At 43.8% G+C, this 21,938-nt stretch overlaps 1 protein-coding gene across 1 annotated transcript in view; it reads right to left on the minus strand.

Annotated features, from left to right (window-relative positions):
• The window catches only part of kank4 (KN motif and ankyrin repeat domains 4), a gene marked incomplete at its 5' end in the record, with an annotated part of 24,770 nt that extends 5,995 nt beyond the window's left edge, over positions 1 to 18,775 (minus strand). The window contains 5 exons of the mRNA XM_079739337.1: positions 1,188 to 1,272; positions 1,890 to 2,159; positions 4,667 to 4,760; positions 14,251 to 17,706; positions 18,757 to 18,775. Of these exons, the coding sequence (XP_079595463.1) occupies positions 1,188 to 1,272; positions 1,890 to 2,159; positions 4,667 to 4,760; positions 14,251 to 17,706; positions 18,757 to 18,775 (3,924 nt within the window). The remainder of the gene's footprint in view (positions 1 to 1,187; positions 1,273 to 1,889; positions 2,160 to 4,666; positions 4,761 to 14,250; positions 17,707 to 18,756) is intronic.
• Between the last annotated feature and the right edge of the window lie 3,163 nt (positions 18,776 to 21,938).

The raw sequence follows: 21,938 nt of genomic DNA on the forward strand, positions 1-21,938 counted from the left end.
ATGTTTAAAAACATAACGTCTTACCTGGGCGAGTGTGTTGCGGTGTGCGCGCGTGCGTGAGTGTTCTTTCCTGCGCGTGTGCCGATCGCGGAGCCGTAACGTCTTACCTGTGCATTTGTGTGTGTGTGTGTGTGTGTGTGTGTGTGTGCGCGTGCGTGTTTGTGCGCTTCCGTGTATGTGTCGCTGCCTTTGTGTTAACGTGCAGTGTGTGTGCGTGCTTGTGTGTGTGTGTGTGTGTGTGTGTGTGTGTGTAGTGTGTGTGCATGTGCGTGCGTGCGGTGTATATATGCGTTCGAGCTTGGCACATGCGCACTTGAGTAACTTGAGTAACTGGCCTGCTATTATAGTAGTAAGATCATTGAAAACCTTCCTTGAAAAGGATTTCATTTTTGTCTCCTCAAGGTCAAAGCATTGATTTGTCTACCTCTGAAGAGAAGAAGAATAAGACGAGTTGCATGTGAAAAAAAGATTGACTTCTGATTGGCTCATTGTAATGAGTGATGTCAGTAGTCTACCATTGCATATGAGTCGCTGCACCATTACTTTTATGTTTGATCCACGCAGGCAGGAACCGGCTCCTTGCTTTCATGAACGGCCTCTGCCAAACATGAGTCAGCCTCATGAGACCACCCTAATCTCATTGGTTCTCAGGTCTTACAGGGGGAATCACGAGTGGACAACAGTAGGTTCCAAGGACATGCCAAAACCCTCAGCTGGAGAGGTGAGGGACAAGTTATCTCACAAAGACGATCCTCTCATTGTTGTTATTCCAAGACAAATGAATAGAAATAACCCTTGAATCTCAAGAAAATAACGCGTTCTATGAAAGAGAAAACAAACTGATGCAACATCTTTGACTGCTGTGATGACTTGTCATGAGTAGCAGGGTTTTAAACAAACAGTTGTTCGTGGATTTGGAGCCGCGGTCCCAAATTAATAAGCTGTTACGTCATTAGAGAAAGTACAGATTCCAAAACAAAATGAGGATGACGTTCTATTCTCTGAATCGTTTTACACAGAAAGGAAACTAAAATCCAGTCACATTAGGAATGAAGTCATCTTCTTAGACAACAAACACACACAATGCGTGCACACACACACACACACACACACACACACACACAGACACACACACACACATACACACACACACCAACCTAACAAAGACTTTGAGGCGGCCATCTTACCATCTCTTTGTCTGGGGAGGAGACCTCTCCCATGCGGTCCTTCACATAGATACAAGCGTCCACGAAGCCCTGCTCCACTTGGCCTCTACATGTATAGTAATACACAAATACACATCAGTACATGGAAACAATTTACTACTTCATTATTATCATCTGAGCTTTCTTGCCATTAAGCTGCACGTGTTGGAAGGAGCATGGATTACAAAGTTGAAGAAAAATACTTATTTTCCGATTGTGACCAGCCAAGTTACACCAAGAGAGATAAACGTCTATTACGTTGGCCTGGTACTGCCTGCTGATTTGCAAGCTCCTGGGTGCAGAAACAACACACTTTGCTGTGATAGGTTGACATGGCGTCCCTGGCTGAGCTTATCAAACCTACGGATCTGACCACCGTGTAAGGTAAGGTCATCTAGTTAAAGACAATCTCTCTGAATCCTATCGAGCGCAAACAAAGAAAAAAGCCTGTGTGTGAGTGTCAGTTTGTGTGTGTTTGAGTTTGTGTGAGCTTGTGTGTCAGCTTGTGTGTGTGTCTTTGTGTGTCTTATTATGTGTTAGTTTGAGTGTGCATGTGTGTGTGCGTGCTGTCATCGTCCTTCTAATACACAGCAGAGTATAGGCCGGGCTGCAGCTGCATGTAGACTAGGCCCTCACTTGTGTGAGTCTGACATCTGTCACCATTAAATAAGCAGCCTGGCTCACCCTGCAGCCTGCTCCTCCTCCTGGAACTGCAGCAGCCCGACCTCCAGGGCCGCCATCGCTCCTTCTCCCACGACCTGGGCCTGGGCACCTTCCTGCTTGGCCACATCAACTTCCTGCTCCGCTGTTGGAGTCCACTTGTCTTCTTGTTCTGCATCAGGAACAGCAGAGCTCTCCTTCTCCTCTTTCTCCTCCCCAACCTCCTCGTTCTCCTTCTTCTTCCTCATGGTCTTCTCATCGGCACTAGACTCCTCACTGGACGTGCTCTCATAGCTTAGAGAGAGAGAGAGAGAGAGAGAGAGAAAGAGAGAGAGAGGCATGTAACACTTAATTGTTTCCCTTGTGGTGACATAGTGGACACCGATGAAAATAAAAACCTATTTGGGGTATTTGGAAGCAGTTTAAAAAAAGAATATTAACCTTTAACCATTTTCAAATGCTTTTAAATATAAACAAAAAGTGACATTTTGACACACACACAACCGTCAATGAGCTAGCTAAACCACCCCAAGCACAGGGACGCCATTGAAGCAGCCAGAGGGCCCGGGCTTCATCCACAGGGGCCAGTGATTCCCCTCGCTAATGCAAATATGTATGATGGATGAAAATAATGCCCTGGAAACCTCCAAGCCTTGGCCCCATCAAACGCATTCCTCATAGGTCAACATCTATGCCCCGATGTGTTTGTGTTAACAAACACACATGCCCCCACACCCGGCCTTCAACAACACCAAACCTTGTCCGCCAAAGGCTATTTACATGAATTACATGTGTGTGTGCGTGTTTGTATGTGTGCATGTGTTTATGAGTGTGCGTGTGTGAATGCGTTTGTGTGTGTGTGTGTGTTTATTGAGGTGTACCATGAAGGAACCTCTGTGAAAGCCCTGGTGAGCTACTAAAGCAACATGCCTGTTTAGTGACTCAAATATATTGTTAGAGGGGAGAACAGCATTCATTGGGACTCCGTTAAGATATGGGTAGGGAGTAAAATAAGAGACCACTGACTGTACCTTAATGTATGTAAGACATACTGGGCTTCCTACCCCCTCTCTCAACCCAATTCATGCCATTTCCCATGAGAAATGCTTCTATCTGTCATGCGTGTGCACCTGGTGCATGTGTCGGCACAGCAGGGATGAAACCTTTCAGCTGCTTGTTCCCGCATCACAAGTGCAATGATCTGTGCAAAGCTTCCTAGCGTCCTAAGGCCAAAGCCAATCCTTTATAATACCCAAGTGTAACAAGCTGTTGGGTTGTTTTTCTTTAAGATACTTGAGAAAATGACACTTTTATGGGTTTTGTTTTTGGGTTGATATTGAGGGGGTGAATATGGCCTTGTAAATGTGTGTGTGATTCTCAGCGTTTTTTCTCTGTCCGACGCCAGATGCTAAATGTTTTTTCTCCAGTGGCTAACCAGGATAAGAAGTAGAGTTGAGAACCTGAAGACCATCTTCACAAGGAAAAAAAATGATGTCTGTCAGCCAAAACATTTCTCTCTCTACTCTTTCCAGCGTTGTTCCTTCCCTGGAGAAACACGTGTTTGGAAGCATGGAAATTTATCTATTTCTATGGGAAAAGAAGCCTTCTGTTCAAGGGCCAGACCACGCTGACCCTGCAGCTTCCCTGGAGGAGGAGGGAGGAAGTGAGGGAGCGAGGGAGGGATGGCCTGAGGAGCAAGGTTGATCACCGGACCCAGGCATGGTAGGCTACGGTACCAGCAATAGACGTTTGTTTGCATCACCTCATTGTCACCAATAACACAGATGAAGTGATGGAGGGAAGGGCTTTTGTATCTGTGTGTGTGTGTGTGTGTGTGTGTGTGTGTGTGTGTGTGTGTGTGCGCGTGCGTGCGTGATTTCCTGGTTTTGACACAAGGCTGCAATCTGCTCACCGTGCATCTCATTAGAACTACAGGCATACACTTGAACACACAAAGTCCATAGATGTAGAGCAAGCCCACATTCATGCAAAACAAAAATATACAGACATACACTAATGATAAGTTACACATCCCACATTATTTATCCCAGCAAGCACAAGCAGAGTGGCAGATGTGGGGTCATATTTCGGTCAGTGTGGGTATAAATAGCATGTGGGATTCCAGATGGAGGAGAACAGGCTGGACTGGAGACACTTATGATTTTATTCATAGGAGAGAATACAGATGAGAGTCCATACTGAATACATGCTAGCTCATAGCAGTCCATACTGGAGACATGCTAGTGCAAAGCCGTCCATACTAAAGAGATGATAGTTCATAGCATTCCATACAAAACACATGTTAATAGTCCATACAAAAGACATGCTCGTTCATAGCAGTCCATACTAAAGACATGTTTACAGTCCATACAAAATACATGCTAATCCATAGAAGTTCATAATGAAGACATGCTAATAGCAGTCCCAAACCAAAAACATGCTAGTTCATAGCAGTCCATGCTAAAGACATGCTAGCTAGTTCATAGCAGTCCATGCTGAAGACATGCTAGCTAGTTCATAGCAATGGGATGATTATCTTCAGATATGAATGTCATTAAATGCCAGGAAGTTAAACTGTGTCTTCATTTAAAAAAAAGACTTGAAGAGTAGCCAGAAAGTACATGCACACACACACACACACACACACACACACACACACACACACACACACACCTACACACACACACACGCACACACACACACAAACACACACACACACACACACACACACACACAAACACACAAACAGAATCCATACATTATATTGACATTAGGAGCTCATTAAAAATAGAGGACTTTACCCTCCGTTCACCCCAACAAATTTCAGGTTTTTCTTGGCTCCCCCACTGCTCCGCTTGGCTGTTGCACCGTTCTTCTTCATAATGGATTTCAGCCCTGGCAGAGAGGCAGAAATAGAGAGAGAGAGAGAGATAGAGAGAGAGAAAGAGAGAGAGAGAGAGAGAGAGAGAGAGAGAGAGAGAGAGAGAGAGAGAGAGGGGTTGTGATTGTGATCATTAGGTTGCCTTGTGGTGTATATATTTGTGTGACTGTCTCTTTTTTCAGGAATAAGGCAGGTGTGTGATCAAAGTAGACATATTTTCCTGATGAAAAAAGGATGGCAGTGATACAGTTACACCTGCCATAGTGATCTTTGCTCAGATAATGAAGATAGGGATATGTTTGGCTGTATATGTGTGGATGGCTGCACAACACTGTGCAGCCATCCACACATCTATGGCTACAGGGTGCATAGGTGCCCAATTACTATGGTTATGGCATGGCTGCATCTTTTAAAGACCTGTGCACACATTATTTGAAGCTCTCTGAAAGTTTGACATTCATATATATATATGTATATATATATATATATATATATATATATATACCTATATATTTAACACACATTAAATGAGTCACAATTTAAGGTTTTGTGGATAAAGAAGTATAACTTTGCTTTGATAAATCAAGGTGTTCGGAAATTGGTACCAGCTAAACTTAATATTTGAATCGCAGCTCCTGAATGATAGACTTGATGAAAATATAATATCGCTGATTGCATTCAACAACACTGCAGGCATTAGTCAGTTTAGGTCGACCAAATGATAGCAAATTGAGGCAGTGGCAGAAATGAAAGCAGTCAAAGTCCATGATAGTGCAAGGATATCTAGGGCCCTATCTTGCATCCAGCGCAATTGACTTTCTACACTAACGCATGCTAGTTTGCCACTGGCGCAGAGCATTCTCTTCCCTCCTCCGCCACGCGTCGGTAAATTAGGGAATGATCTTGCGCCCCAAGGGGCGGTTCGGCAAAAGGAGGAGACGTGTTCTGGCGCAAAAGTTCCCTGGTGCTATTTGGCAGTTTCAGAAAACAATTCCGCCACAAATCAGGAAATACCTGGTTTAAAGTCAGTGGCGCGTTGTTCAGATACTATTTTAAGGGCGCATGCATAATGTTGCTTGTGCACCTCGCGCATACACTTTGCTTCTCTCATCTACCTAGCCAAACATTCTTGGTAAATTATTTGGGAAAGAACAGCTGATACAGCGGTAATAAGTTGTACTTTTAAATCAATGCATCGGCAAACACCGTACAGCAAACACATATTTTCTTGACACAGACATCGTGTACAAGACCATAGCTTTTAGGATTGGTGACTATTTGATCTTAATGTATTGCGTATATCATTGAATAGAACCACAGTTACCACATATCATATGTGTGTTAAGTTTTCTTTGCCGAAATTTATTTGAGGACTCGTTTTTGGGACTCAAAGTTGTTGAAGAAAACGCTATTCCATGTAAGAATAAGGCCATATTATTTGGCTATAAACTGAGCCATTTGAAGTTTGAAATTCATGTGGTCATGCATCTGTCTCATCGGAGACTGCAAACGCGCTGTCAAAATATCAACTTGTCAGATTCAAATGCGCTCATGGCTCTTAAAGGGGATGGGAGATGGCACTCCCATTGGTTTATTGCACGTTATGCCCAAACCACACCTACGGGTAATTAGGCTACTTCAGACCAACCCTTTTTAGATTTGCGCCGGGCACAAGAGTCATTTATCCGCCGGTAAAATAGCAACATCACCATAGAACCTCCCACAAAGCTACTTGCGTTTGGCGCTTCTCACTTGCGTTTCAGACCGTTAAAAAAAGCCCCCTAGAGAGCATAGATGTAGTCTGTGAAGGATGCCATAAAACAGTTACCCTATGTCTTACACATCAACACACATGTAAGCATCCCTTTTACATCAATGATGCTAATGTCATGTCAATAAGAAAATGACTCGTACAAAAGCTGAGCAATGGGTTCTTGCTGTGATAACAATAAGAGAACACACTAATGGCGCGTTTCCACCAGCGGGTGCGGTACGGCCCGGTGTGAATAGGTGCGGAACGGTTCGTGTTTCCACCGCCAAAAGTAGGCGGGGTCCGGACTTAGCCGCGATTAGCTGTACCTATCTCTCACTACTCCTCCGTTGGGGTACCAAGCGGTCTGAAAGGGTGCATACAAGTTCAAGCTACAAACGCTGTCTGTTGATTGGTTGACAGAATTGTCACTTCTGAGCGACCCAAATGCGCCATAACAGAACTCCAAAGAACAACAGGTAAAAAGTCAAACATAGTCCGTTTTTATATTGTTATCCCAATTGTGCTCTGGCCTGCCCTCGGACACCCGTGGATTCTTGGGTTTGTGGTTTCGTTTAGTGTGTTTATGTGTGGCTTTGTGGCTACTTCTTCATGGAGCTTCCCTGGGAAGACATTGTGGAGCCTGAGTATGCCATTATAACCCAGCAGAGTTAATTTACAGTAATAGTGTGGAAATGCACACAACACTAATGGACTCAATCTGAGATAGCAAAAGCCAAGATCAATGTGCAGTATTTATGATTTATATTAAGGTGAAAATGAAGGTTACTTTTGGCCGCCATTCAGATGGAAGTACCGCAAACAACTTCAAATAATTCATCACCCACCTCCCATTGAGTAAAAATGTAAGTGTAGGTGTGTGTGTGTGGAACAAGTGGAGCTGTAAATAAGGATCTTTTGCTCATGTACATTTCTGACACAACTGAAACATTTTTGTTTTATCAAACCTTCCCAATATAAGGTTACCCATAAGCAACCTTTAGTTGCTTGAGAGCTATAGCGTGTAGTTAGTCCTCTTCATATGACAGTAAATGTTGTAGCTAGGGATGCACCGAAAATTCGGCCACCGAAAATGTTTAGCCGAAAATGGCCCAAAACATAATTTTCGGTTTTGGCCGAAGGAGTAAAAAGGCCGGAAAAAAATACAGAACATTTCTATTTTTGATTGATTTTTGATGTGAGAAAAAAAAGCACCTCCTCGAAGCAACGAAAGTGGTCTATTAAGTTCAAGATGGGTGGGTGAGAATAGGGATACCATACCGTCATGAATTTCATTCATAGAATTTCCGAGAGGATATTCAATGTTCAGATACAGATCTCGTTATAAGAATAATTGATATTGATGTAACAAGAAAGGATGTAATGATAACACCCATAAAATAAAGGCTACATGGTTCTAATAATTTAAATATCATTAACTTATAAAGCGTATAACGAGACAACGAGACGATCTAGTTGTGGGCCAGCAGAGGCTGCATTTTAACAATAATAGCTACATGGTCTACTTATAATATTATAACTAAATAATTGTATATTTTATTATTTAATTAATTCAATATTAAACCAAAGCATTTCAATGTGGAGATTATTTTCGACTTCAATAGGGGGGCAGGCTGCAGAGGATTCGTCAAAACAACAATCCGATTTATCCGATTTTTTTAGCAGACCCCCTTAAAAACTAACCACGTCCCTTAAACCCAGACTCACACCAGGTTGTAGAAAAAATGCCCACAGCGGAAAACACATTACAATAACAGTATAAACTTGTGACATGCCTACGTTTCTTTGGCCTGTTCTTTTCAATGGGCCTGCGTCCAGGTCACGTGACTGTCATGGTTGCTATGGTGGTTGCCATCGACCACCCCTCATATCTTTCAATTTTCCACAGTCTAGACTTGTAATTTATAAGTTACTTTTGTGATCAACGTGACTCCTTTTTTTTTAATCACTGTCTGGTGGCTAGTTACGTCACTCTGAGAGATGTGCATGGACATATTTGGAAGTGACACAGCCTATAACCTATTCGTGAAAGCAAAACATCAAGCTCATTGATTTAACAAGGCAGGGTTATTTGAAATAATTCATTAAGATATCATGTGTGAGAGGTCATTCCTCCCCCTGAGTGTGTATGGACTATTTCTGGTGATTGAAATGCTCATTGCAAGCTTCCTATTTATGTCTAGTTTTCCCCTACTGTCCACAAGCACCCCCCACCTCCCCATATGGATATGGAGAATTGTTGCCATGTCCCAGTGGTGGTGGTGTCATATCTATGAAAGAGGGCATTCAAATACACTACAATGATCAATTAGGAGGCCGAAGCCCTACAGAAAGTGATGCAATAGGTAACTTCTGCGTCAAGGACAGTAACAAGTAAGCTATAGACCTGGGGTCTCGTTAATATCAACGGGGGTCTCAAAGGACGCATATGATCATCACTTTAGGGATTCCAGCCCTACAAGAATTCACTCAGCAAGTGCTTCATCTCGTTGCACCTCACCCAGCGGCTCGCTTGCAAGTTCTTCCCAGACCTACACCCTAGCCATTCAACATGCATATCTGAGAATTAGGTCTGTCTTTAATAATGACAAAAAGTTATGAGAGAAATTAACTTTTTATCTCATAAGGGGCGTGGTGCCGGCTCCTTTTGACCCCAGACAAAAGCTTGTCCACAGACCAGCTGTATCTACACACCTTAAGGCTACGTTTACATGACTGGATTATTGCAATGCACTGTTCTCGGGACTACCAAAATCTACCACAAAAAGTCTACAGCTTGTACAGAATGCTGCAGCTAGACTGCTGACCAGAACGAGAAGGTTTGATCATATCACACCTATTCTCGCCTCTCTGCACTGGCTACCAATAACTTTCAGATCGGACTTTAAGGTGCTACTGCTAACCTATAAAGCCGTGCATGGATCTTCTCCATCCTACCTGAAGGACCTGATCATTCCTTATAGTCCTTCTCGGTCCCTCCGGTCTGCGGGAGCTGGCCTTCTTTCACTGCCGAAGGTTAAAAAGAAATCGGCCGGACAGAGAGCGTTTGCCTATCGAGCCCCCTTCCTATGGACTAGGCTGCCACAAGTGATCAGGGAAGCTGACTCTGTGGAGCTATTCAAAGGAAAGCTCAAAACGCACCTCTACGATCTTGCATTTGGAACATAGGATTGTGAAAACGATTGTGAAAATGCGAAGTGAAGACCACTCTGGTTGTTTGTGTTTTGTTAATGCAGTATACATTCCCGCTATGTACTGTTCCGTTCTAATTCACTATTCTGTCTGTTCTAGCATGTTGCGGTGACTGGACTGGATGCCTGGACTCTCCTCATGGTCAACCGGCCAGCACCACATCACCATTTTTGTGCATGTATTTACCTGTATTATGGCACCCATTGCACTCCTGACCATCCCTGGAAGAAGGATCCCCCACTATGCGTTTCTTCTCAAGATTTCTTCCTTGCTAATTTCAAGGGAGTTTTTTCTTGCCCTTATGGGGGCTTGGGTAAAGGGGGGTGTCATAAATATTTGACTTGTTAAGCCCTTTGAGACTGTAATGGTGATTAAGGGCTATACAAATAAAATTGAATTGAATTGAATTGAATTGAATGACGACGGTCTGAACAGAAGATGCAAAAGTGGCGTTGCGTCTTCACTTTTTATTCCGCGTTTAGACAAGCATTTTCGGGAGGAAATCTGCGTGCATACGGTGACGCAAAAGTGTGTGGAATTTGATTGGGTATGCATGCCAGGCGGCTAGGTGGTGCTGTGATACACTATCACACAACACCGCCATGTCTGAGCTTATGCGTAGAATCTTCATTCTTCTCTTATCTGCGCCGCAAAGACCAAAACATAATTACAGATCCTTCTCTGTTCAGTAATACTATCTGTACATATCCTGTACATTTTGTGGAAAGACTCCTGTACGTTTATTAGAGCTGCCAGAGCAGCTTGACGGTCCGACGCATGGAAATAATCCAACATGTTTTTTTATTTCGCTATACTGGCACATGTATGTGACGTAAACGCGTACGCGACGTCAGCAGATCTGAGCAGTTTTGCGCCTTGGGAGTGTAGACGGAAATGCTACGGCGGAGGGTATTCAAGAATCCACTCTGGAGGGTGGTTTCAGATTTTTGCGTTTTTTAAGCCGCAAAAACGCTGTCACTGTCTAAACGAAAGGCACCTCCGATAAAATATTTTGTCCTTTTTACCCGCAAGCGTCCTCGTGTAAACAGGGCCTAAGGCACAAATTTACACCTCCATCGCACCAAAAATGGGGACCAGAAACTAACCTGTCTTATGCACATTTACCTTACTGTTGGAGGTCATGCCCCTTTTCCCGCCTTTTCAAGATAGCTAGAGATGCCAAAATGTATATATATAATGCACATTTTCCAGGATCCCGAGAACGACATATCTGAGATTTGGAGTTCTAGCCCTTACAGAAAAAAAGTTTTCCAAAATAGACAATTTTTTGGACAAAGCCTCTCAGAAGTGTTGCCTGCAAGACTTGTGGTGGGTCAGAATGTGGTTGAAAGACAGTTTTTTAGATAGGAAGGTCCTACTGCCCTGAAACTTGACTACCTTATTCTAGGGCCTAACTGGGACACCCACACCGAAACTTGGTCCTCTCTGACCCCGAGGGCAGGGAGAGGGGGGGGTCTGAGGTTTTGGGTTAGGGTTAGGGCTGGCCTTTATCGAGAGACCCACATTTTCACAGAGTAATCCCAAGATACACCCTGGTTGAAGGTCTAATGGACACGATTCTATCTCTTGTCAACTAATTTAGATTAATTTCTAGCAATGGCTTGTTGCCAATGAGTTTCAATGGAGCATTTGATGATGCTGTGTGAGCCTTTCCAGAGGCGGAGCCAGACTATGAGACACACTTTGTTATGTTCTCTAAATGCATTCCATTTTAGCTGTGATCTAGAGCTCTGCAGCGGCCTCCTATTTTAGAGAGGGAACGAGATGGGAACCAGTACACTTTCCCTCTTTTTTTTCTTTTTTTAGTAAATCTGTCTATCTACTCTTAATAGATAGAAAGGTCCGTAAAATACACATTGAGAATGTTTCGGTTGTTAATTTAATCTTGACAGTAGTAGTCCAGGATTCCAGGGAGCTTTTGTTTTCAGTTTAAAATTAAAACAGTGTTCTCTGAAGGCTAATGTTAACCAGACGTCCCATTCTCAAGTCTCAGAGTCTGAAAGCAACCATATGGAAACAGCTTAAATAATACAATAACAGAAAACTTGCATATTACTGTGTGTGTGTGGGGGGGGGGTTATGAACTCTGAACATGAAATAACTATTACGGCAAAGACATTCTATATTTTAGTATATTTTAGTAGTAAGAGTTGTCAAAGAAAGTACCAAGGCATACCTACTGTGTGTGAGTGCATGGCGTATGTTTGTGTGGGCGTGTGTGTGTCTGTGTGTGTGTGCATGTGTGTGTGTGTGTGTGTGTGTGTGTGTGTCCATACATGTGTGCAAGCTTGTGTGGCTAACTACAAGGAATAGATATATATACATCTAATGTGTTCTTGGAGGCCATCCAATTACAGGCCATGTATTCTTGCCATCAGAACGGGACAGTTGTTTTTCCATTTCAAGTCCTGGCAATCAGTCAGGTCTAATGCCATACAGCCACTTCTCTCTGCCAAAACAGACTTGTGAACGTTCATGTTCGTTCGTAAATAAAGACTTGAGAACGGAAGCCAGAATAGATCTGGGTTTTGGGTCCCCTCTCTCGGCCGCATACTGTGGGCTAATTGAGGAGGGAAGTAACTTTGGGAACAACACAAGGGAAACATTTCCTCTGCATAATATCCTTTATAAAAAGGAACATTGGAGTTGTTTTCATCAAACTAACTAATTATAAAACTAAACTAACATCCTCTAGATTGTCTATAGTGGAAGCCCTGTGATCTTGTTGTCAGTCTGTAGCCTCCAGGGCGGTCTTAATGTGTTTGTAAAATAGTAGTAAGGGCAAATTTTATAAAAGCCGCTTCAATGGCACATTACTTCAGCTACAAAATGCTCTTTACTTCATGTTTTATTTTTTTCACACAAAGATGACTGATTGGGACTAGGCTCTTCATGTTTTCAAAGGGATTATTTCACTCTGTTGCATCATGCATGTATAACCATGCCTTGAATAAGGCACGTCTTTATTTTTTTCTTTTTACAAGATAAATGCAGCTCGCCAACTTGAATGTTACATTAAGCTCTTAAATAAAGCTTCGGTGTGAAGTTCAGCTCCACTCAGTGAGCGGAATTCAATTAAGCTAGAAAGCGATTTGTCTAACATCTGATGATAGCTATTACGCTTTTTTACCTTTATTAAAACAAACCTCAAATCACAAATTTGTTATAGACACTGTCAATGTTTGTGCAGACATTACCCTGACCGGTCTATATGCTCATCAGGGGCAACTTCATCAAACTTGCCCTATTAGATAGATTACACTCATATTAATATTACAGTCATTGAAGACATTAGTATATATATAAATAACAACCAAGGATGGCAGGATTAATATTCATGTTAACAGAGACATTTCCATATTAATCCATTTTGAGGAGGAGAAAATCAAAAGCGGAAGAGACATGACCCTATTAACCATAAAGAGGACCCTGATAAAAGGGTATGAATAATTATATTCCACTGTGAAGAGGGTTATTTTAATGAATCTGAAAGTGAGGAATCTATGTAGATTAACATGCAGATTAACAGTGGTTTTGCACGTGAGCACAGCTTGCGGTGTATGCATGGACGTCGCCACAATATAATGGGGGGGGGGATCACGTCCCCCTCACTTTAAAAAGTTGTTTGGACCCCCCCACATTTGCCATCAAAAATTTTAGTGCATGACTGGTCTAGTAGTCAGGCGTTCTTTCCATTGCTTCACAATCAAATCTGTTCCACTTTATCAGTAGGGGGAATACCCATATCAATAGAAATCTACTACGCGTTTTCCTGGTTTCCTAACACACACAGCCGCATCACACACGCATATTCAAAACATGCACCGAAGCAAGCCTATGTTGAGAGTCAGATCAAGGACAGCGACAGACTTCAGCTACACATTCATTGTCAAAATGTCCACCTACAGCTGAAAAGGCTTTCTTTCTGGTCAGATATTTAGCCTATATTTTAGTGCCAGGTCATGTTAGATTGTATTTAATTTAATCAAAACAATAAAACGTTGCCTAGCCTACCAGGAAACCTTTGAGCCTAGGCTGGTCTCCAACATTGACTGTTCCACAGATGAGATGGACATAAGGACTTTTTTTTTTCGAAGAAGAGGAAAGTAAGTCAGAGTTATCCACGATTTCCCTTTAGTGGCCAAACAGCTAAATTGGTTTCTTCCATGGCCAAACACAGCCAGCTTTTCTGATAATAATGTTAGCACCCTTATGAGATATTCTCTGGCTATAGCATTAGCAATAGTCAAAGTCACAAAGATCCTTATGCTAACATTCAGTGTTTCCCATAGGCCAGGGAGATCATTTTAAATCTAAAAACATGGTAAAATGCATTAGAATGCGGGAAATTGCATCTACTTCTTTCAAAATGTTCTGGGGGAGGATGCCCAGACGCACCGCCAAAATATGTCCCCCCCACACTCAAAATCCTGCAGACGCTCTTAGGTGTATGCAATCATGTGTGGAAGGAAAGCGTAAAGAAGGAAATGTAGCTGGTTTTACGAATCTGGGGAAAGTACCTTGTTCTTGCTGTTTTTTGGCGGCAGCAGCTTTCTGCGCTGGGGAGTAGAAGGCAGAGAGAACGCTGAGAGAGCTGACCAGTTGACTCTGAATAGAGCTCATCTTGGATGGGCCTGCTTTCCCAGTGGGCTTCCCCACTGCCACCGCCACTGCTGGTGCAGAGGCTGCTTTCCCCGCAGGCTTGGCTGGCACTCCCTTCGCAGGAACGGCTCTTTTCCCTGTGCTTTGCTTCTGCGTGCTTTGCCCTTCCTGCTGGCTGGGTGCACCTGGTTGAGCTCCAGACCCACCACTGCCCAGCTGGGCCCACTGCTCGCCCAGGAGCCCCGTCAGCCTGGTCACTACCTGGCCAAGGGCCGCCGGGGAGGTGGGAGACTCACCCGAGCCTCTGCGTGAGGACTGGGCATCGCCGGCCTCACGACGCAAGGCCTGGGCCTCGGTTGAGCCGCGGCGCTGGGCAGCCTCGCTTGAACCTCTGCGAACGGTCGGTGTCTCGCCAGAGCTTCTTCGAAATGGTTCCTTCTCACCGGAGCCCCGCCGCGGGCCTGAGGGCTGGCCTTGTTGGGCCTCACTCAACCCCCGGCGAGCGGGGTAGGTCTGAGACTGGGTTTGAGAGGTCTCAGTGGATCGCCGGCGCGAAGGCTGAGGCTCCTTGGAATCTCTCCGAGACACAGAAGTCTGGGATTGGGGTGGGTTTGGAGTGTCACTCGACCCCGGGGAAGGTGGCTTTTTCTGGGCTCGAAGCTTTGGTTGAGGCTGTCGGTCATTCGATGCCACAGAGGGCTTGCGTGGTTGGGGCTGGACCTCGGCCGGAGGCTGAGCCTGGATCTGAGGGGAAGACTGCTGCTCGGAAGATGTTTTTGAGAGGTTTTGGTTCTCACTAGAAGTTGCTCTAACAGGCTGAGGGGAGGCTTTAGTCTGAACTGGTACCAAGGCCTTTTCCTCGACCTGAGGTTTGGCAGGAAGGGGGATGGGTTGAGGCTTAGCTTGCTGAGGTAGGGTTTCACTGGATCCTCTCTGTGGATGTACAGGTGGAGCTTGAAGCTGAAGTAGGGAAGACTGCTCGGTTGTAGGTGTCCGGCCTCTCTGAGGTCTCACTGGAATGACTGTACTAACAGAAGAATCGTCTATGACAACTACACTGGTGCATTCATTGACCATGGTTGTAACACCTATGATGAGCTTGTCTGTTGCCGTTTCCATCTGTTCTAAAGCCTTCAAAGCATCTTTATCTTCATCTTCCCTAACAGCTTTTACCATGCTACTTGTCACTTCTCTAGTTTCTATATCAGTATGTAGTGTGAGACTAAGTTTTGTGTCTTTGTTGACTTCAGTTGCTGCAGAGTCACGGGTCTGTCCATCTTTGGTCTCGTCATCTGGAGTTACACTTGCTATACTCTCTGTAACTGCAGAGACACTCTCTGAGATAAAATTGTCTGTAGCCACACTTTCTTGAGCAGTTATTCCCTCATTTCCACTCTCTTCACTTTCAATGACTACAACATCTCTGACTACTATTGCTTGTACCTCCATATTTCTCACCGGATTGCCATTCTGCCTTCTGTCTCTTTGTGTTTCTGTCTCTGTCTGCTGATCTGTCCTTGGTGCTGCCACTGTCTCCGTCACTCGGTCTACAGTGCCCACCCTCTCCGTCAATGTCCCCCGGTCTACACTACTGGCCCTTGGCCTCATTGGATGATTGATCGACGGCCCTTCGTCTGTCTCTGTGACTTGATTCACCCTATCGGCAATGGGCGTTTCTGTCGTTTGGTCCTGAGTGCCAATCCGCTCAGTTTCGGTACCCCGGTCGACGCTATTGGCTCTCTGTCTCGCTGGAGGCAACGTTTCTGCTTCGGTGTCGACTATTTCAATCTCTGTTTGTTGATGTAGACTTCCAACCAGGATTCTAGGTATACAAACCTCAATACAGATTCTGTCCGTGTCTGTTCCCTGATCCACAGTACCGGGACACTCAGTCTCGGTCTCCTGGTTGGCAAAGCCCACTCTCTCCATCACTGTTGCTCTGTCCACACTCACTCTTCTTGCCGTGCTTCGTGGCTGTGTAGTGCACACCTCTACTCGCACCCCCTCGCTCAGTTGTAGGATCCTCACGTCTTTCTGCTTGTTATCTTCAATTTGTTCCTTTAGAAGGCCTTGGGTTCTCTCCAACTCTTGGCTAGCTTGGGATAGTTTAGCGTCCAGCATTGTTAGCTTGTGCTGTAGTTGCTGGAGACTATTTCGTTCGGCATCACTACTGATTGGATGACCCTTGAGCTCCTCTTGCTTCGGTAATTGGCCACCTGGAACACCATCCTCAGCTTCTTTTATAGCCTGTTGAGGTGAGGATAATTGCTGCGATGTGAGGTCTCGGGGTGATTTATTTCCGGTGAGCTCTACGCTTACTTGTTCCGATTTTTCTGATGGCTGTGCTTTACACCTCTGGACATCTCCTGCCTCTCCCTGATCTAAATTACTAGATTGTGATTTCCTGTCAATCTGTGACCCTGTGCTGTCACTTAAACCTTCACTCACCTCTACTGGAGTTCCGCTTGAGGCCTCTACACTTGCCTTGGGTTGATCAATGACAGCCAAGCCTTCTGAAGACCGGTCATCTCCTAGCCTTGTTTCAGTATCAGCCCTTGGGTTTGTGGTAGAAATCAAGGAATCTTGTGCCTGAGCCTGAGCTCGAGCCTGAGCCTGAGCCCGAGCCTGAGCCTGGAGCTCCAGTACCAGTCGTTCTCTCTCCTCTCTTAGAGAGCAGATCTGGGCTTTCAGTTCAGGGATGGTTTTGACTTGTTCTTCCAGCTCTCTGACCCGCTTCAATGCTACTGTGATTTGTTGGTGCAGTCCGGTGCGGTCCTGGGGCAATGATCGCCTTTCTGCAAAGTCCGGTGAAGCACGGAATACATTCTCAGACGACCCATTCTCTGGTGTTACAACCACCCGGTCAGGGCTGCTGGAGTCGGAGCCCTTTCGGTGTTGTACAGTAATGGGCATACTAGAAGCTCTTAGCAAATTGGGGCGACTCTGAAGGCCCAGAGGCCTTTCATCCAGCCCTCGGGTCCCAACGTTGACCTCGTCCCTGGGCTTGTTGGTGACATAGCCGCTCCCATGCATAGAGCCACCATCACTTGGCCTGAAGTCAAATATCTGCTGAACCTCAGTCACCCGGGATTTGGGCTTTGGCCCAAGGGTGGACGTGGCAGTCCAAGTGTCCTTGTCTTTAGGGGCTGGCCGTACTCCATGCCCAGGTAGACTGAAGTTCCTAGGGAGAGTGCTGAATTTAGGACCCTTGATCCTGCGGTGGATGTGGACCCTTTTGATGGTGTTGCCTTTCTCTATGTCATCAACATATTTCAGGAAGTCGAGGTCGAGGTGGAATCCATAAGGGGTCTCCACTGAGTAGGGCAGCTGTTTCCTGGGGACTCCCTCACCGGCTTTTGATGAAAAGCCGTTGGCTGGAAAACAAAAATCAATGGATCAATCAATGAAGCTCCAACTATTGGTAAAACTTTGGTTAAAAAACTTTGACTGCCATTACTTACTGGTGGAGCTCTTACCCCTGATAAAAATGACCAATTGATAATTTACCCAAAGGACCCTTTTCCAGATGAATAGTAGGGTAAAGTAACTTCCTTTAGGTTGGTTTATTTATGTCTGTTGCAGCAGCAGCATGGGAATACATTTTTACTTGACCACGTGTGTCTATACTGGTACACTTCCATACCAAAATCGAACAGACCAATAATGGATGTTTAATTATTAATTAATGAGCTAAACCAGTTTTTGCTACTGTGAAAAAGGTCTATAATAAAGCGGTGAGGATTAGGGTTAAATTATGCCCTCAAGAGAGGAGAGATATTGTAACTTTGTCTCACCCATTCAAACTACTATACTATAAAAAATAAAGCACAGATAAAACTAAACCGATTCTATAATGTAAACACTACCTCTATAATCGGCACTGGTCCCTCATACGGACTATGCTGCAAAAATGATGTTTTATTATGCTAAACCAAATCACCTAGCAAGGTTTAATGAGCATGCAGCAATTGCACCAAAACACACTCATCTGTATGCAAAATGTGCTTCACACCATGTGAACATCTGCTTCTGAGAGTGGGCCCAGCAGGAGAGGGTTCATTTAAACCAGGCCTATCTGTTTGTGATAAAATGCCTAAACCTAATGATTAACATTGTCCCACCGCATAAATGATGATGGTCATATAGACAGGTCAAGAAATAAATACCATCCTTATTTGATGTGAAGAGGAGGTGCTTTTGGCCTCACTTAGAATTAAGTCGTCAGTCCTATATAGATTGTATGCTTTGATTGTTAAACTTCACTTACTATTCTTTGGATGAAAGTGTCCAGCTAAATTACTACCTACAGATGTGGCCTAAATGGTGGTCTCAATTCGCAGAGCGAAGTGTGTTTGAGGCCGGCATCCTTCAGTGTCAAACAGTGGACACTTCATGCTTGTTAAATACGGGGTTCGGTGACTCACCACTTTTCTTGTCCATCATTGGAGGCAGAGTTCACAGTCATGGGCTTTTCTTTCAGTATAGTTTGGAGTCTGCGATCTAGGGAGAAAGTATAAGAAAATAAAAAAATACGGCTGTGTGAGAAACTAAACTCAAAACCTATTATCACGGCGAGGACTAAAGAGGTATAGACGTCTATAATGGTGGAATTGTTTTAACACAATGTTTTAAGAAGGCAGACAACAACAGTAGGGCCAACTCTAGGGGCAACTGTTAAATACAACCGTTTCTTGACTGTTCGCTTTTGTTAACCAGAAACCAAGAACGAGTAGGGTTTCTTGTAAACAAAAAGAGCTACTTTGTAACTGGAAAGATTAACGTTTTTTTTTTTTTTTTCTAGCTTAGTATTGACCACAATTACAATCCCGATTTGAACTGGAAATTAATTAATAGTCTATACAGCAGGGATGAGTCATATTGTACAGAGGATCATTTGGCCCTTCAAACCATGGATAGAAATAAATGCTGACAGCATTTCAATCGTGGAAGGTCATATTCCGTTTTTAAACTTAGCTCATAAAGCCCTCAGATTTAAAGACACAAATCAACGCTTTTGACATGATTGATCGCCAGACAAAATTCCCATATGTTTAATCATTAAATGTCCACATTAAATACCCTATGTTGGCCTAATATTTAGATAGTAAAAACAAGGTGCAGTGCAAAACATTCATTATCTTGTCACACACAGTCAGACACATGCACACGTGCGCACACAAACGCCTACTTATACACCAATTAATCAAAGAGTATCATTATGTTCCATTTTAATTAATCAATATTCTTACAGGTAACACATTTGCCACCTTATGGATTACTAATGAATCAATAATACAATTGAATAATAACACATAACAGCCCCAGTGGCTTTCAATGGCATGTTATTGCAAACATATAATCTGACTCTTATTATAAAGTTAAACACAAATCAAGCACTCAGTTGCCGTGTAAATGACTATAAGCATTGCAGAAACGTATTCCCAATCAGTGGTTGCCTCAAGGTTTATAAACACTTAATAACAAACCTCACTGGTTTTCCATTTTTACACATTCTCATACATACGCTGCATTTCACAGGTGGTCTGCGATATGTAAGCTATTTTATACGGTCTATGCATTAAAGTTTTTCTGTTTCTCTTTTCTGTCTTTGTAACGGCTGCTGTGCCCTTCAGATAAAATGCTAGATTCATAAAATACTCCATACTTAAAGGTTCCTTATCCTTTAGTCTCCTTCCGCCCTACTTCCTCCCTCATTGATAATGTAGTTTCCTACTCCAGTTTGCCATTGCCAAACCCCTTCTGGAGATGGCTTTGGCACGAGGAGAATAAAGGAACACTGACGCTTAAGTGGTAGGCTTCACAATGCCATGGTGTGATCTGATAGGCGCAGAGAGAATGGGGACAGCCCTCTGTCTACCTAAAGACTCGCAGTCTGACATCTGAGGCAATGTGTCTGGCTACTAACCCTAACCCTAACCCTAAGTCTCACTGAAAATCCCACAATTACCTGGTGGTCTACTTGTTCCAATGTTTTGTTACCTACTGCATGATAGCCAGGCTCATCCACACCGATGTACTACGGAGGGATGTTTCATAGTGATAGGGCTTAGCATTCATTCATAAAGCCATGTGTGAAGCCTTGGTGCAAGGCGAGCGTTTTGCTGCTCAGTCATGTAATCAATCAAAATGACAGCAATCGCAACGTCGGCTCTGGTCTCATTATGTGGTGATGACGTGCTATTTTCAGATGGCTTCACACGAATGTCAGACATCTCGACGGGGAAATAGGATATCAAGAAGAGAAAGAATCCAGCCTATCGATTTTTCTGATACAATTAAATAAATCAAATCAAATCAAATCGAGAAGCACACACCAACAGTCAAGTTATTGATCACTTCTGTGAGCTATGGGTGCCAAGAACGCGTACAGACGCCCAAACGCTTGTGTATGCGCATATACATAGGACACACACACAGCCACACCCACACATAATGACTGACAGCCTTAACGTGCAGCCTGTGACAATGAATGATGGCTGCTATGGCAACAGCCTTTCAATGTAACTTCAATGTATCTTCAATGTAACTCTGTGTCGTCTCGTCTTGTCTGTCCTAGGAAGCCTAAAACACATACATGGTTTCGAGAGAGAGGGGCCATCCCCTGGGTCATCCAAATGCTAACGCAAACACAATCAGTGCACTGTCTGGAAGGCTTAATTAGCTTGATTTGCGAACGGAAGGACGCGACTGGTAATTGCCACGTAAAGTACAGGCCGACCCAATGGCAATTAAAAACAAAGTCGGTTGGCAAGAGAAATGCTCCTAAATTAGCCCTTGTCAAATTGAGGGTTAGATGTGAGAGAGAATGTGTGAGGGAGAGAGAATGTGAGAACAGAGAGAGGGAAAGAGCGATAGACAGAGACAGAGAGAGGGAGAAAGAGAGAGAGAGAGAGAGAGAGAGAGAGCGCAGAGGGGAAGGAAGCATATTAGCAAAACTGAAAGTTAATCCTGGAAGCAGGAAAGCTGTATAATCGTAAAATGGAATACTTTGTGACTCCACTGAACTCCTACTCTTCAGATAACAAGGAAGATCCTCGCTAACTTCAGCTGAAACCTAATTTTGCTGCATGCAGGCACTTTAATTAAAACCATTCTTGAACTTCGTGTGGCTAATGAAAGCCTTCCAGCGTAAAATATATACTGTGCTTCCTTCTGTTTTCAATGAGTGACCCGATTGAAGAGCATCGATGCTGACATGTTTCAGTGTACTTTGAGCTGACGTGTGTGTGTGGGTGGAGTTAACTCAGGGGCTCTCAATTGAGTTTCAAAAGAGTTGTGACTAATATAATTTCACAGCCCTGTGGCTAGCTAGTCGAGTTAGCCACTGACAGTTATGGCAGGATGGCACCTGATGATGTCTTATCCATACGGAATTAATATCGACAATGACAGGTCAACGTTCTGCTAACACAAACTAGTGATCGACTGATATATCAGCGTTTTGTTTTTTTTGCGTGATTTACAGACAGTTCAATAAATGTTATTTTTTTAAAATGGAGACATTGTAACATTTGTTATCATTGCGTCATTTTTATGATGTAAATTGAGGGAGGCTTAGCCTGGAAATCCAGACCCACATCTAGAA

The sequence above is a fragment of the Pollachius pollachius genome (genome assembly GCF_949987615.1).
Source record: "Pollachius pollachius genome assembly, chromosome: 7".
NCBI classification, from domain to species: domain Eukaryota; kingdom Metazoa; phylum Chordata; class Actinopteri; order Gadiformes; family Gadidae; genus Pollachius; species Pollachius pollachius.